Here is a 14069-nt window from a genome sequence, read left to right on the forward strand (position 1 = left end):
AGTCATTAAATATGTGAAAAATCCATTAAGGGGACTCTGCTCAAGCCCCCATGGAGTTCAGCTGTTGAGTAGGGGGTTTCTGACATTTCTTCAGGTGCCTCTTACAGCAACAGCCTTGGTCTCCACATCTTTTAAGTCACCAAAGTCACCAGGCTCACAGGGAAGCATTATTTGCTCTGTGAGAGAATTGATCTCTCAGCCCAGGGGTGAAATCTAACAGGTTCTGGAGAACTGGTAGCAGAAATTTTGAGCACTTTGGAGAACCAGCTAATATCACCTCTGGCTGGCCCCAGGAGTGAGGAGGGAATGGGGATTTTGCAGTATCCTTTCCCTGGAGTGAGGAGGGAGTGGGGATTTTGCAGTATCCTTCCCCTGCCACGCCCACCAAGCCACACCACGCCCACTAAAGCCAAGCCCACAGAACTGGTAGTAAAAAAATTTGGATTTCACCACTGTCTCAGCCTGATTCGTTCACATAATAAAAGGATAATGTGAAAATTTGCCATCTTTAGTAATGGACATGTCACAAGTAAATGCCTTATTCTCTAATGTGTAAATAGTATATGAACGGGATGTCAGGGGTTAATTTATTCTTCATTTCTTAATGTATTCATACTTCACCACTCCCATATCTAGCTCCACCCATTGTATATATAAGGAGCTACACACACTCTCTTCTTTGCTTCTATCTGTGAATATTCAGTGAATATAGAATGCCTTATGTAAATAAAAGAAAATATATTTGAACTCTTAATTCTCTCATAACTTATTGAGTCTGATCCTGAAAATATTGCAACAGGACACTTAGAGCATTCCCCAGAAGATTTAGACTGCTTACCTGAGGGGGGCGGGGGGTGATGGACCGCTGAGGAGGAGGCCCTTGTTGGATGGGGGGCAGCTGGCTGGCACCTGAAGCCTTCTGCTGAAAAGCCATGGAGGTCATGAGGACGTTGGGCCTGGACACGAGGGAGACCCCCAAGCCCAGTTAACACAGGCACCCTGGGTCCTATAGATGGGTTGGAACTATATATTACATACCTCCGTGTGCCTCCATAAGCCCAAATCCAATGTCTCTTCTGGTACCCCTGGGGAAAAAAATAGACTTCTTTAAAAACACAAACTTATTGACTGCGATTAAAGACATTCATTTTTTCAGCCACAGTTTGATCTGGGTTCTTTATTCCCCAATATTAGGAGCCAGCTGATACTTCTGGCATCTAAACTCTTCACCCTTCCTGCTCAAGTTAAGGAGATAGTGTTGTTTTTTTAATTGTATTCTACCTCTATTTGTAGACTTTCCCTTCCTTTTCATTACAGGGTTGGGTAATGACTATTCTAACTGCTAAAGTTAAGTGTTATAATAAGTCTCTTTTTAATTTCATCCTACCTCTATTTGAGAACTTCCTCTTCATTCTCGTCCGTTGTAGGAAATTGCCTGCCATTGTCAGAGAGGAAATGCTCTTTCCTTCAGCACTCAACCCCTTGGGTGACCCAGAGCAGCCCAGGAGACCTTCTATGACACGGGCTACGATGTCACAATCTTTGGTCCAGCTGTGGGGACAGGCCAGGGGTGCCCCTTGGGCAGCTCTGGGCCTTCCAGGAGGAAGGGGTTGCAAGCCCAGGTAGAGATCCTGGGAGGTCTCAGGCAAAGTCTGTGGAATAAAAAAAGAAAACGAAAGACGGAGGGAAGCCCCCCAAGGCTCCCAGGGGAACTGAGCACACAGAATCTTCTCAAAGTGCTAAATGACTTCGGGGGGGGGGGAATAAGAGGGGGGGTGTTGGTAGGAGGGAAGGACGAAGAGAGGGAGGGAAGGAGAGAGGGAAGGAGGGAGACAGGGAGGAGAAAACAAAGGGAAGGGAAGGGATGCTTAACTGGCTTCCTATCTGAACACCATGAAGACTGAAGAAGTTTGCTGCAGGCACTAAAGGTGACCTTTGACTATCTCTCTATCCGGAGTTAAAGGGATCAAGTGGATCACTCAGCTCCCTCTCAACCCACCAACTCCCCTCCCTCACTTCTCTATCCTGGATGCTCTGGCCCACTCCTTTCATAAAACTGACTGGCTTCCCTTCATTTCCTGGGAGGTTTCTTTTGGGAGGTGGGACATCGGAGGCAGACGGGGCAGCTGGGAAGGAGAGAGGCTGTCCGGTACAGAATTTATGGAAATATCAGATACCAAAGTCTCTTTGGTCCAGAGGAGGAAAACCTCTTTCCCCCAAAGTGCCTGAATTTATTTATTTATTTATTGGTTCGATTTATATGCTGCCCTTTTCTGGAGACTCAGGGCGGCTTACAATCCGTTAAGCAATAGCCTTCATACTTTTGTACATACCTGCTTAGTAGGGCTTTTGGGGGGGCCCCCAAAGCGGTGTTCTTTTTTATACAAAGTCAGCTTATTGCCCCCACAATCCGGGTCCCCATTTTACCTACCTCGAAAGGATGGAAGGCTGAGTCAACCTTGAGCCTGGTGAGATTCGAACTTGCAGTAATTGCAGGCAGCTGGTGTTACTTAACAGTGCTTTAGTCTACTGCGCCACCAAGGCTCTTATAAATAAATAAATTTATTTATTTATTTATTCAATTTGTATGCCGCCCCTCTCCGAAGACTCAGGACTGATGGGGAGAAGGAAGGAAGGTGGAAAGAAGGCCACGGGGGGGGGGGGTATTCCTTGGGGGGGGTGTCCGTGGCCCCTGCAGACCTCCCCATTCACCCCAATAGACCCCAACACCCTCTGTGGCCCTTTGGAATTTCCTCTCCCCAGAACCCAGATTGGAGCATGTTAAGGGCTGAAATTCCTCTGTCCCACATGCTCCATTTCTTCTGCTTGGAGGCTGCTGCTTCCCATTCAGGTCTGGCCTCAGAGCGACAATGCAGCCCTTTAAAGGCAAAGGAAAGAATTCTGTCCCAAGTGGAAATATGACTTCCATGAAGTGAAGAAAGGCATTGACTGGGTCTCCCTGAGGGGGGCTGCACCGCCAGCTGTGGAGAATCCTTGTGGGAAACTTTAGCATTAGGTACTTTAATAAAGGAGAAGAAGAAAGCTGGATAGATATGGGGTTTTGTAAGCTTAAGCAGCAAATGCAGAAGCTGAAAGCATTTTATTTATTTCTATTTTTTTCTTTAATTTCCTACAGAAACTCGACTCAAATAACATATAAAGCGTAACTATTAAAACTAAATCGGAGGCCTTGAAAGTTGCCTTAGATTGGCACCCCGGTTTGAAATTTTATTCACCTTTGATTAGATTGCGTAAAGGCTGGGAATTGTATTTATGGTTTTGATGATGCTGAGAATCATATATAAATTGAGCAAATCAATGAGCTCCTTATAGCCAGAACTTGGACAAAGGCAGGAGCCTTAAAAGGTTTTATTTTCCCCACCCAGGTCAGTTACAGGCAGTCCTCGACTTATGGCCATATCTTTAATAATGCTTCAAAGTTATAACGGCCTCAGATAAAGTCACTTATGACCGTTGCAACATCCCTGGGTCACGTAATCACAATTTCTGAGCCTTTTTTTTTTTTTTTTTTTTTGCCAATTTCAGGCATTGGGGAAGCCGGAGTTGCTTAATCACAGCCTGATTCGCTTAATAACTGTATGATTTGCTTAATGACAGTGGTGATTCACTCATCAACCTTGGAGATGTTGCCCCTTTGAGACCTGTATGCAGTGAAATTTCATTTTAATGTATGCCAATTACTCTACATTTAATCCTACCTGTCTTGCCTAAGGGTATTCAGCTCTTTCTTTAACTGGGTTGCTTTCACTTCTGCTTAATAAAAGGATCCTTCCTAACTATCACGTTTCAAGAGTCTTTACTTTCTTAAGTTGGAAGGAGAGGCAATCATTACAGATGGAGAAGAGGCTGAAGAAGCCAAGCCAAAAGGGGGGGGGTCAAATAAAGAGCAAAATTCAAAGCTTTGGGGGGGGGATGAGAAGGAGGCAAAAGCTCCCAGAATTGCAGAGGGCGGGGGGGGGGGGGCTTAAGCCCCTTCCCCAGAAAAGGCTGCAATGAAGAGGGTCTCCTCAGCTGGGGGTTCTGGAGGGGCCACAGGGGATCCACATCTTCCTCAGAGTCACGGAGGGTCTCCTCCAGGGTGAAGCTGGCTGTCTTTTCCTCCCGGGCAATGTGGGATCCCCCTCGGAAGACCCAGCCCTGCATGGCGTCTCCCCCACAGGAGCCTCTCCTGGAGAGACAAGGAGCCCAAGGGAGGCTGGAGAAACCCCGGGGGCTACGTCCCCCCAACATGCAACCCTGGGACACATAAACCAGGTTGGTCTCTTCCCAGGAATGCCCCAGATCCCCTCCTCCTCCCTGGCCATCCTGGGCTTTCTCCGTGGGTCTGGGCTTTCCTTTCACCTGAGTGCCCCATGCATGGAAAGGGTGGCAGGGGAACATGGGATATGGTCTCCCCCATTTCCAGGACTCAGAAGATGGAACCTGGAGGGGGATTTTGCAGATCTGCCTCCCTTCCCCACTATGAGGCTCCCCAGCTTCCTTCTCCCAAGAGGGGTTCCCCACTCAGCCGGGCAGAGGCCTGTCTGGCATCCCTGCAAGAGCCCCTTGCCTGGCCTCTGCATGGGAAAGGGTGGCAGGGGAACATGGGACATGGGCTTCTGCATTCCCAGGTCTCTGAAGATGGAAGTTGGATTTTGAAGATCAGCTTTTTCATCTTTGCAGATGAACATGAGAGTCCCTCCCTCTCTTCCTTCCTTCCACTGAGAGGCAGCCTTGATTTCTCCATCTCTTATAACTTGGCTCTCTCTAACTTCTCTCTCTCTCTCTCTCTCTCTCTTTCCCTTTGTATGTAGATGTGATTTTTTTAACTCTATTTTTTCACGAAAGCTGATTTTGTTTTTAGAAACTGGCCACACTAATGCATCAGCCCTTTTATGCGGTGCCCTTGAGCATTAGCTTTCAAATTAAAGTAAATTTTGGTTCCAACTCAGCTGGCAGCTATTTCAGATCTGTGACATACTCTGGCATTAACTGGCCTCTGGGATTTTCTCTTTCATCACTATGCAAACAAATATCAGGTTTCTTTTTTCTTCAGCCACAGGTGCCATGTATTCCCTCTGGGGCCACTTTTATTATTTATTTTATTTATTTATTTATTGAATTTCTATACCGCCCTACTCCCGAAAGACTCAGGGCGGTGCACAGCCATGAGATAAAACACATAGATATACAAAATTTAAAATCGAATAAAATGAATTAAATAATTTTGGCTGAATTAATACCCATAATTTAAGATACCCATATTTTAAAATACATTAAAAATTTAGAATTTACACTTAAAAGGGAGAAGATTTAGGCGAGGCCAGCTTGATGAAATAAAAGCGTCTTCAACTCGCGGCGAAAGGTGCGCAGATCCGGAATCCTCCGTATCTCTGGGGGGAGCTCATTCCAGATCGTCGGTGCCCCCACAGAGAAGGCTCTCCCCCTAGGGGCCGACAGCCGACATTGTTTGGCCGACGGCACCTGGAGGAGCCCCTCTCTGTGGGAGCGTACTGGTCGGTGGGAGGCTGTTGATGGTAGTAGGCGGTCCTGTAAGTAACCAGGTCCCAAGCCATGGAGCGCTTTAAAGGTGGTAACCAGAACTTTGAAGCGCACCCGGAAGACCACCGGGAGCCAGTGCAGCTCGCGCAGGAGAGGTGTTACATGGGAGCTCCATGTTGCTCCCATAACCACCCGCGCGGCCACACTCTGCGCCAGTTGGAGCCTCCGGGTGCACCTCAAGGGAAGCCCCATGTAGAGAGCATTACAATAGTCCAGACGAGAGGTGACGAGGGCATGAGGGACTGTGCGTAACGAGTCCCGATCTAGAAAGGGACGCAACTGGCGAATCAGGCGAACTTGATGAAAAATCCTCCCGGTCACGGCCGTCAAGTGCTCTTCTAAAGACAGCCGTGAGTCCAGGAGGATGCCCAAGTTACAAGCCCTTTCCGTGGGGGCCAATGATTCGCCCCCAATAGCCAGCGATGGCGCCAGCTGACTATATCGGGACGTCGGAAACCACAGCCACTCGGTCTTGGATGGGTTGAGCCTGAGCCCGTTTCTCCCCATCCAGATCCGTACGGCCTCCAGGCACTGGGACATCACTTCAAGGGCATCGTTGGGGTGGTCCGGGGTGGAGATGTACAGCTGGGTGTCATCAGCGTACAGATGGTACTTCACCCCGAAACCACGGATGATCTCGCCCAGCGGCTTTACATAAATGTTGAACAGAAGGGACGAGAGAACCGATCCCTGCAGCACCCCACATATAAGGGGCCTCGGGGTCGACCTCTGCCCCCCTGTCAACACAGACTGCGACCGGTCAGAGAGAAAGGAGGAGAATCACCGTAAAATGGTGCCTCCCACCCCCAACCCTTCCAGCCGGTGCAGCATGATACCATGGTCGATGGTATCAAAAGCCGCTGAGAGGTCTAACAGGACCAGGACAGAGGAACAACCCCTGTCCCGAGCCCTCCAGAGATCATCAACCAACGCGACCAATGCCATTTCCGTGCTGTACCCAGGCCTGAAGCCCGATTGGAACGGATCTAGATATGACGCTTCCTCCAGGTACTGGGATAGCTGTCGCGCAACCACACTCTCAACAACCTTCGCAATGAAGCAAAGGTTGGAGACTGGACGATAATTAGCCAATACTGCCGGGTCCAGGGAAGGCTTCTTGAGGAGAGGCCTTACCACCACCTCTTTCAAGGCGGCGGGAAAGACACCCTCACCCAACGAAGCATTTATAATCCCCTGGAGCCAGCCTCGCGTCACCTCCCGGGAAGCCAGCACTAACCAGGAGGGACACGGGTCCAACAAACATGTGGTCGCATTCAATCTACCCAGAATCCTGTCCACGTCATCTGGGGTCACAGGATCAAACTCATCCCAGATAACAGTCTCAAGACCTGTCTCCATCACCCTCGCTGGATCTATCCCGTCAGAGTCCAGACCTGCCCGAATCTGAGTGATTTTGTCATACAGATACTGAACAAAATCCTTGGCTCTTCCCTCCAAGGGGTCCTCCCGCGCTTCCTGGTGGAGCAGGGAGCGGGTCACCCTAAACAGGGTGGCCGGGCGATTATCTGATGACGCAATAAGAGCAGTAAAATGAGTACATTTTGCTGCTTTTATCGCCACTAGGTAACTCCTAATATGAGATCTTACCAGTGTTCGGTCAGATTCAGAAAGATTAGCCCTCCAACAGCTCTCTAGGCGTCTTTTCCGGCGCTTCATCTCCCTCAGCTCCTCGGTGAACCAAGGAGCCAGGCGAGATCGGCGCCGGGTCAGAGGCCGCAAAGGCACGACTCGATCCAGGGCTCCAGCAGCCGCCCTATCCCAGGTGGCCACTAGGTCCCCAGATGAAGCGTGAGCCAGAACCTCCGGGATTGGCCCAAGCTCCATCTGGAACCTATCAGGTTCCATCAGGCGCCTGGGGCGGTACCATCTTACTGGTTCCGCCTCCCTGCGGCGGGGTGCTGCGGTTCGAAGGTCAAGGCGAAGGAGCGAGTGATCTGACCATGACAAGGGCTCGATGACTATATCCCCTATCTCGAGATCACTCAACCACTGTCCAGAGACAAAAACCAAGTCCAGTGTGTTTCCCCCAGTGTGCGTAGGGCCATGAATTAGTTGGGTCAGGTCCATGGCCGTCATGGAAGCCATGAACTCCCGAGCCACCTCAGACGCCTCACTGACGGATGGCAGGTTGAAATCCCCCATGACCATAAGTCTGGGGGTATCAACCGCCACCGCGGCAATAACGTTGAGTAGCTCAGGCAGGGCTGCCGCCACGTGGCAGGGAGCCAGGTACGTGATCAGCAAACCCATCTGAACTCCGTGGCCCCACTTCACAAGGAGGGACTCACAACCAGCTGTCTGAGGTACAGTGGTCTCCCTCGGCTTAAGGCCTTCTCTAATAATAACCGCTACTCCCCCGCCCCTCCCCTGTGACCTTGGCTGATGGAATGCGTGGAAACCTGGTGGGCACATTTCTACCAGAGGGACCCCTCCCTCTGGGCCCAACCAGGTCTCCGTAATACCCGCCAGGTCCGCTCCCCCCTCGTAAACAAGATCACAGATGAGGGGGGCTTTATTTACTACAGACCTGGTGTTGCACAATATCAGACGAAGGCCCGGGCCCTGAAGGTCTGTACTACCTGGAGAATGGGTGGAGCCTTGGGGGCCGGAGCACTCTACCGCTTGAAGACAGCGGGTGCGTGCTCCCTTAACATGATATGGCCCCCTGCTCCCGCCGTATCTACCCCTCCCACACACAGTACCAATGGTAAAAGCATACTCTGGACCAGCTCGACCCCCTCCGGATCCCCCACCACCCCCGCCGAACGTCCTGGCCAAGCCCGACTCTCCCCCTAGTGGGTTATCCCCCAAACCCACAATCCTAATTCCAATCCCACCCCCCTCCCCCCTCCCAGAACCCCTTAAAAGTTTAAACAAGGACAATTTTAAAAAACCCCGCAGCCCCCTCTTTGCGGCATGCCACCTCTCGGGACTCCAGAGCCCGTCATCGAGGTAGGCCCTCGATAGAATGGAGGGCCAAGCCTGCGAGAGGGGGGAATCTCGCAGACCAAGAAGCTCCGCTGCTGAGTACATTAATCATAATGGGTAACACGACCATATAACTTTCAAGCATGGAGACTCCAAACCTCTCAATTCTAGATGACCGATTTAATTCCATCTCTGCCCCTGTTATTATGAGTCACATGGGGATTATTTCCATTTCATTTCCCTCCAGAGAATTTCCAAACAATCTCCAAGTCCAAGAACTGGCTGTAAACTGCTCCTTCGTGAAAAATACAATAATTTCCAAATTTGAAACATATACATATGATTTTCTTTGACTCCTGCATACTATCTAAATGGAAAGAATATCTCCTTTCAAATAAAAGAAACTTTTAACAATTCTTCTAATATCACATTTGTGTTATATCTCATGTTTTTATATTTGTTCTGCCTGTGAGCTGCTCCTTTGTGTTGAGGTCTGGCCTCAGAAGGATGATGTAGCACTTGGGGATGAAGATGCAGACCAGCAGACCAGCACTGGAGGCCAGGATGGAGAAGACCTGCACAGCCACCATGGATTTCCCTTTGGTGCTCAGGTAGGTGGGCACAAAAGTCACCCAGACACTGCAGAAGACCAGCATGCTGAAGGTGATCAGCTTGGCTTCGTTGAAGGCCCCAGGCAGATTCCTGGCCAGGAAAGCCACCGTGAAGCAGATGGCAGCCAGGAAGCCCATGTAACTGAGGGTGACGTAGAACATGACAACGGCCCCTTCGTTGCATTGCAGGATGATCTCTCCAGGCTGGGAGTGGAGGTCAGAGTCAGGGAAAGGGGGAGAAACTCCCAGCCAGGTGGAGCAGATGATAATTTGGACAGCAGAACAAGAGAAGATGATGGAGTTGGCCAAGCTCTTCCCCAACCATCTCTTCACTCGGTTTCCTGGTTTTGTGGCCAGGAAGGCCAGCACCACCGTGATGGTTTTGGCCAAGAGAGAAGAAACGGCAACTGAGAAGATGATGCTGAAAACTGTTTGTCGGAGAAGGCAGGTGGCTTTCCTTGGTTGATCAATGAAGAGAAGAGGAGACAAGAAGCAAAGCAGGAGGGAGACCAGGAGGATGTAGGAGAGGTCCCGGTTGTTGGCTTTGACAAGGGGAGTTTCTCTGTATTTCATGAAGATGATTAAAATAAAGCCTGAGTTTAGGAACAGGAGTAGAGCAAAAGAGACCAGGATGATGCCCAGATGTTCTTCATAAGACAGGAAGGTTATAACTTTGGGGATACAGTGAACTCTTTCCTCATTTGGGTATTTATCATCTGGACACTTGGTGCATTTTTCTGTATCTGAGAAAGCAAAAAAGCAATATATCTTTAATATTATGTCCTTTTCTCTTGTAAGAAAAACCTTTGGATAACAGCTGATACCATCGGCATTTTCCAAGAAGTATTTATTAAAGATTTCATTAAAAAGAGTATAAGAAAGATTTTTTTAAAAAATGTAGCCAGATATATTAAATTGAGCGAAATTCTAGGGTGTTAATTATTTCCAGTGTAATTTGTAGAATCTTCATAGGAACCTATATTATTAGAGGTTAATAATGAATCATATAATATTTTCAGGTAAACATCCTGAGTCCTGCCCCATGGCAGTTAATATTCTGGACTTGGAGGATACCTACAATATCCTGTAACATCTGGAAGCAACCTGGAATTAAGGAGAAACTTCCTATCAGTGAGAGGAATTAGCCAGTGGAACAGCTGGCCTCCAGAAGTTGTGGGTGCTTCAACATTGGAGGTTTTTAAGAAGAGAGTGGACAGTCACTTGTCTGAAATGGTATAGGGTCTCCTGCTTGAAGGGGACTAGAAGGGGTTGGACTAGAAGACCTCCAAAGTTCCTTCTACTCTATTCTGATTGATTGATTGATTGATCTGTATGGCAGACTATTTGTTTAATGAGTTCCCCCATAACTATCCACAGCAACAAATTAAGGACCAGTTCTCAGTGATCCTCAAGGGAGGCCAATAAACAGTGGATTGCAAGGTCTTTCAGAAGGTGGACCTGAAACAATTCATCAAGTTTCAAAGATCTCAGATGTTCCTAGAAAGGTAAACTTAGCAGCACATATCCAAACTAAAAAGCAGAAGAGATATTTCCTCTGCTGTTAGTAAAGCTTGCCCAGTCTGCCACCCCCTCCTCCCATCTCTTTCCCAGCCCCTCCTTCCAAGTCTTTTTGATTTACTTCCATTTAGATAAGAAATTGTGCAGGTTAAAAATAAAAAACCCATGTGAGCTTCAATCTGTTTTTTAATTTGGATCCACTTCCACAAAACCTTCCATTTTCCTCAGTGTGACCCACCTTCCTGAATGGAGAAAGTCCCCTCCGGACAAGGAACGCAGTCGTAGCAGCAAACTGGCTCTCCTTCTCGAGCCCTCTTGACAAATCCAGGATGACAACTTTCCACACATTTGGACTGAGGCAAGGACTGAGCAGAAAAACAAGGAATGCCAAAGAAAAGGTGTTAGGTGTTGTAGCACGGGAATAACGAGAGACACAAGCAGGTTAGTGACAACAGCTCTTTAATTCAGGGTGAGACTTCAGCAAAGAACCACAGGCAACAGCCCTCCTTATATACAGTTCTGAAATACCCGTTAACCAATCACAAGCATTGTTGTATTTGAATTTCCCGCACAAAATAGATACATACATAACACCCCTCCATTCCCAGAAGGCACTTATCCTATCTATTTACATATTTACATACAAAATCACGCAGGTGACCAGGGCGTGACTTTACTCTGGTTGACATGCGCAGTTCAGTTGCAGGAGAGGCGTCGAGCCGGTCAGAGGGACCTCCCATCTCTCCTGGCTCCGCCAATGGAACCTCCTGGATTTCTCCAGAGGCGTGGCCATCCCCGGCTGGGAGTGTCGACTCGCAGGGGCGGCGCTGGAACTCAGGCTTGCCCGATAAGTATTCCGGTTTATTCGGGCTTGAGATAGCTGTTTCGGGGAACCTTTGGAAGTTAGGTTTTACAATATTGGAGTTTTCACAGGCTTCACAATTCAAACGTTTACGCAATTGATCTATGTGCCTTCTCCAAATTTAACCTTGCCCTACGTCCACTGTGTATGACTTTGGACCGGTGATCCCTACAACAATTCCCTCCAGCCATAGTGGGCCGCTGGCATAATTCCTAGCGAATACCGGGGTTCTGATTTGGAATTGTCTTAATCCTCCCTCTTCCCCCTTAAAATTATCAGTGGAGTAGTTTGGGTGCAGCCGATCGAGAGTGCATCTGAGTTTACGGCCCATTAAAAGCTCAGCTGGGTTGCGCCTTGTGGCAGTGCATGGGGTTGCATGTTGTATTGCTAAGAGTTGATCAATCCTAGCTTGCCAGTCTCCCGCATCAAGTCGGAACAGTGCTTCTTTGGTCGTTCGTACGAATCTCTCTGCAAGGCCATTCGAAGCTGGATGTAAAGGAGCAGATAATGCGTGTCGTATGCCTAGCTCAGCCAGATAGCCTTCAAATTGAGTTGCCGTGAATTGGCGCCCGTTATCAGAGACCAGGGTGTCTGGCAACCCATGGGTCACGAATAGTTTCCTGAGGACTCTAATTATGGCCTCGGAAGTGGTTGAAGGCATCCAAGCTATTTCCAGCCACTTGGAAAAAGCATCTACAATTATGAGAAAATTCTGGCCGTGGAAGGGGCCTGCAAAATCAATATGGATCCTCCCCCATGGTCCCTTAGGCTTTTCCCACTCTCTAACGGGAGCTACAGGGGGATCCGGGCGGGACTCCTGGCAGGGCCTGCATTTCCCCACCCACTCAGTGACATCTTGGTCGAGATGTGGCCACCACACATTGCTCCAAGCTAGACTTTTCATTCTAACTATACCAGGGTGCCCTTCATGTAGCAACTCTAGCACCCGATATCTTAAACGAGAGGGGATAACCACTCTGTCGCTCCACAGCAAACAGCCCCCCAACATAGACAATTCATTCTTTTTGTTGAAGAACAATTGAAAATCCTCACTGTCCACCTTAGTTGGCCAACCCCGCATGACCCAGCCCATCACGGTACGTAAAACAGAGTCTTTAGCAGATGCCCTCGCCACCTCGCCAGACGAGAGGGGCCCCAGGGACACAACATTGATTAATAACATAGGGGCTTCCGGAGTCAGGTTTTCCAACAAATCGGGCAAGGGGCATCGGCTGAGGGCGTCAGCATGGCCCAGAGTTCGGCCCGGCCGGTGGATCAGTCTGTACGAGTAAGCAGCCAGGAAAATAGACCACCTGGTCATCCGGGGGGAAAGAGCGGCCGGGGTTGGTTTGTTGCCAGCCAAAATCTGATGGTCTGTGATAAGTTCAAAAGTCCGGCCAAACAAATATTCATGAAATTTTTTGACCCCCGCTACAGCCGCTAAGGCCTCCCTGTCCAGCTGGCTGTAATTTCATTCTGCACTAGACAGAGTGCGAGAGTAATAGGCAATGGGCGCCTCTAACCCATTTGGTAGTCTATGGCTCAACACAGCGCCCACACCAAAAGGGGACGCATCACAGACAAGTACAAGCAGCAATTCAGAGTTATACTGTATAAGGAAACTGTCTTCAGACAAAAGTTTCTTAACAGCCTTAAATGCGGCCGCTTCAGTTTTGCCCCACACCCAAGGAACGTTTTTTTCTAGTAGTCTATGTAATGGTTCCGCAATGGTGGCTTTGTCTTTGAGAAACATGGTATAAAAGTTTAGAAGTCCCAGGAAAGCCTTCAGTTCGGGCTTCGATTTGGGTGTGGGTGCATTTTGGATGACCCTTACTTTGCTTTCTGTGGGGTGAATGCCTGTGCCGTCGATTTGGTAGCCCAAAAATTCTATGGAGGGTACCGCAATTTTACATTTGGACTTTCTGAGTTTAAGTCCTGCTTCTCTAAACCTGGTTAGGACTTGTCTAACTCTGTCTCCCAGCTGTGCCTCATTTTGGCCACTAATGAGGACATCGTCAAAATAGGGGACAACCCCTGGGAGTCCTTGTAGAAGGCGCTGCATAGTGCTCTGGAAGAGCCCTGGGGCAATGCTAACCCCAAACTGTAGCCTAGTGCATTTGAACGCACCTCTGTGTGTTAGTATAGTTTGTGATTCTGCCGTAGCGTCATCTACCAGCAGCTGCTGGCACGCCTGCGCAAAGTCTAACTTGGCGAATATCTTGCCAGGGCCCAGGGAGTGAAGTAGATGGTGGACGATCGGAACGGGATAGGCGCTCTGTTGCTGATTGTTATTGATCGTGCATTTATAGTCAGCACAGATTCTGATCGATCCGTCTGACTTTACTGGCGTGACTATTGGGGTTTCCCATTTAGCGTGATCTACGGGAACTAGCACCCCTTGTTTGATTAATTTGTCAAGTTCTGCGTCTATTTTTGGTTTTAGGGCAAATGTTACTCATCTTGCCTTTACCCTAATTTGGGCTACATTAGGGTCTAGATTAAAAGAGATGGGGGTCCCCACATACTTGCCTAGCGTCTCTTCAAAAACGTCCTGGAATTCGTGTAGG

At 48.8% G+C, this 14069-nt stretch overlaps 1 protein-coding gene and 1 long non-coding RNA gene across 2 annotated transcripts in view; both read right to left on the reverse strand.

Moving 5' to 3' along the window:
- LOC148112057 (uncharacterized) overlaps positions 1-14069 on the reverse strand; it is a 152573-nt gene that overhangs the window by 110517 nt on the left and 27987 nt on the right. The window lies entirely within an intron of this gene.
- Positions 8677-11321, reverse strand: LOC148112061 (vomeronasal type-2 receptor 26-like). Its single transcript, XM_087879225.1, has 2 exons — positions 10879-11321; positions 8677-9865 (listed from the first exon to the last, which is right to left on the reverse strand). The coding sequence occupies exon 2, from the start codon at positions 9693-9695 to the stop codon at positions 8955-8957; it is 741 nt and encodes a 246-aa protein (XP_087735351.1). The 5' UTR covers positions 9696-9865; positions 10879-11321; the 3' UTR covers positions 8677-8954.

The sequence above is a fragment of the Pantherophis guttatus genome, chromosome 15 (genome assembly GCF_059756535.1).
Source record: "Pantherophis guttatus breed Tessera chromosome 15, ASM5975653v1, whole genome shotgun sequence".
In the NCBI taxonomy this organism is placed as follows: Eukaryota; Metazoa; Chordata; class Lepidosauria; order Squamata; family Colubridae; genus Pantherophis; species Pantherophis guttatus.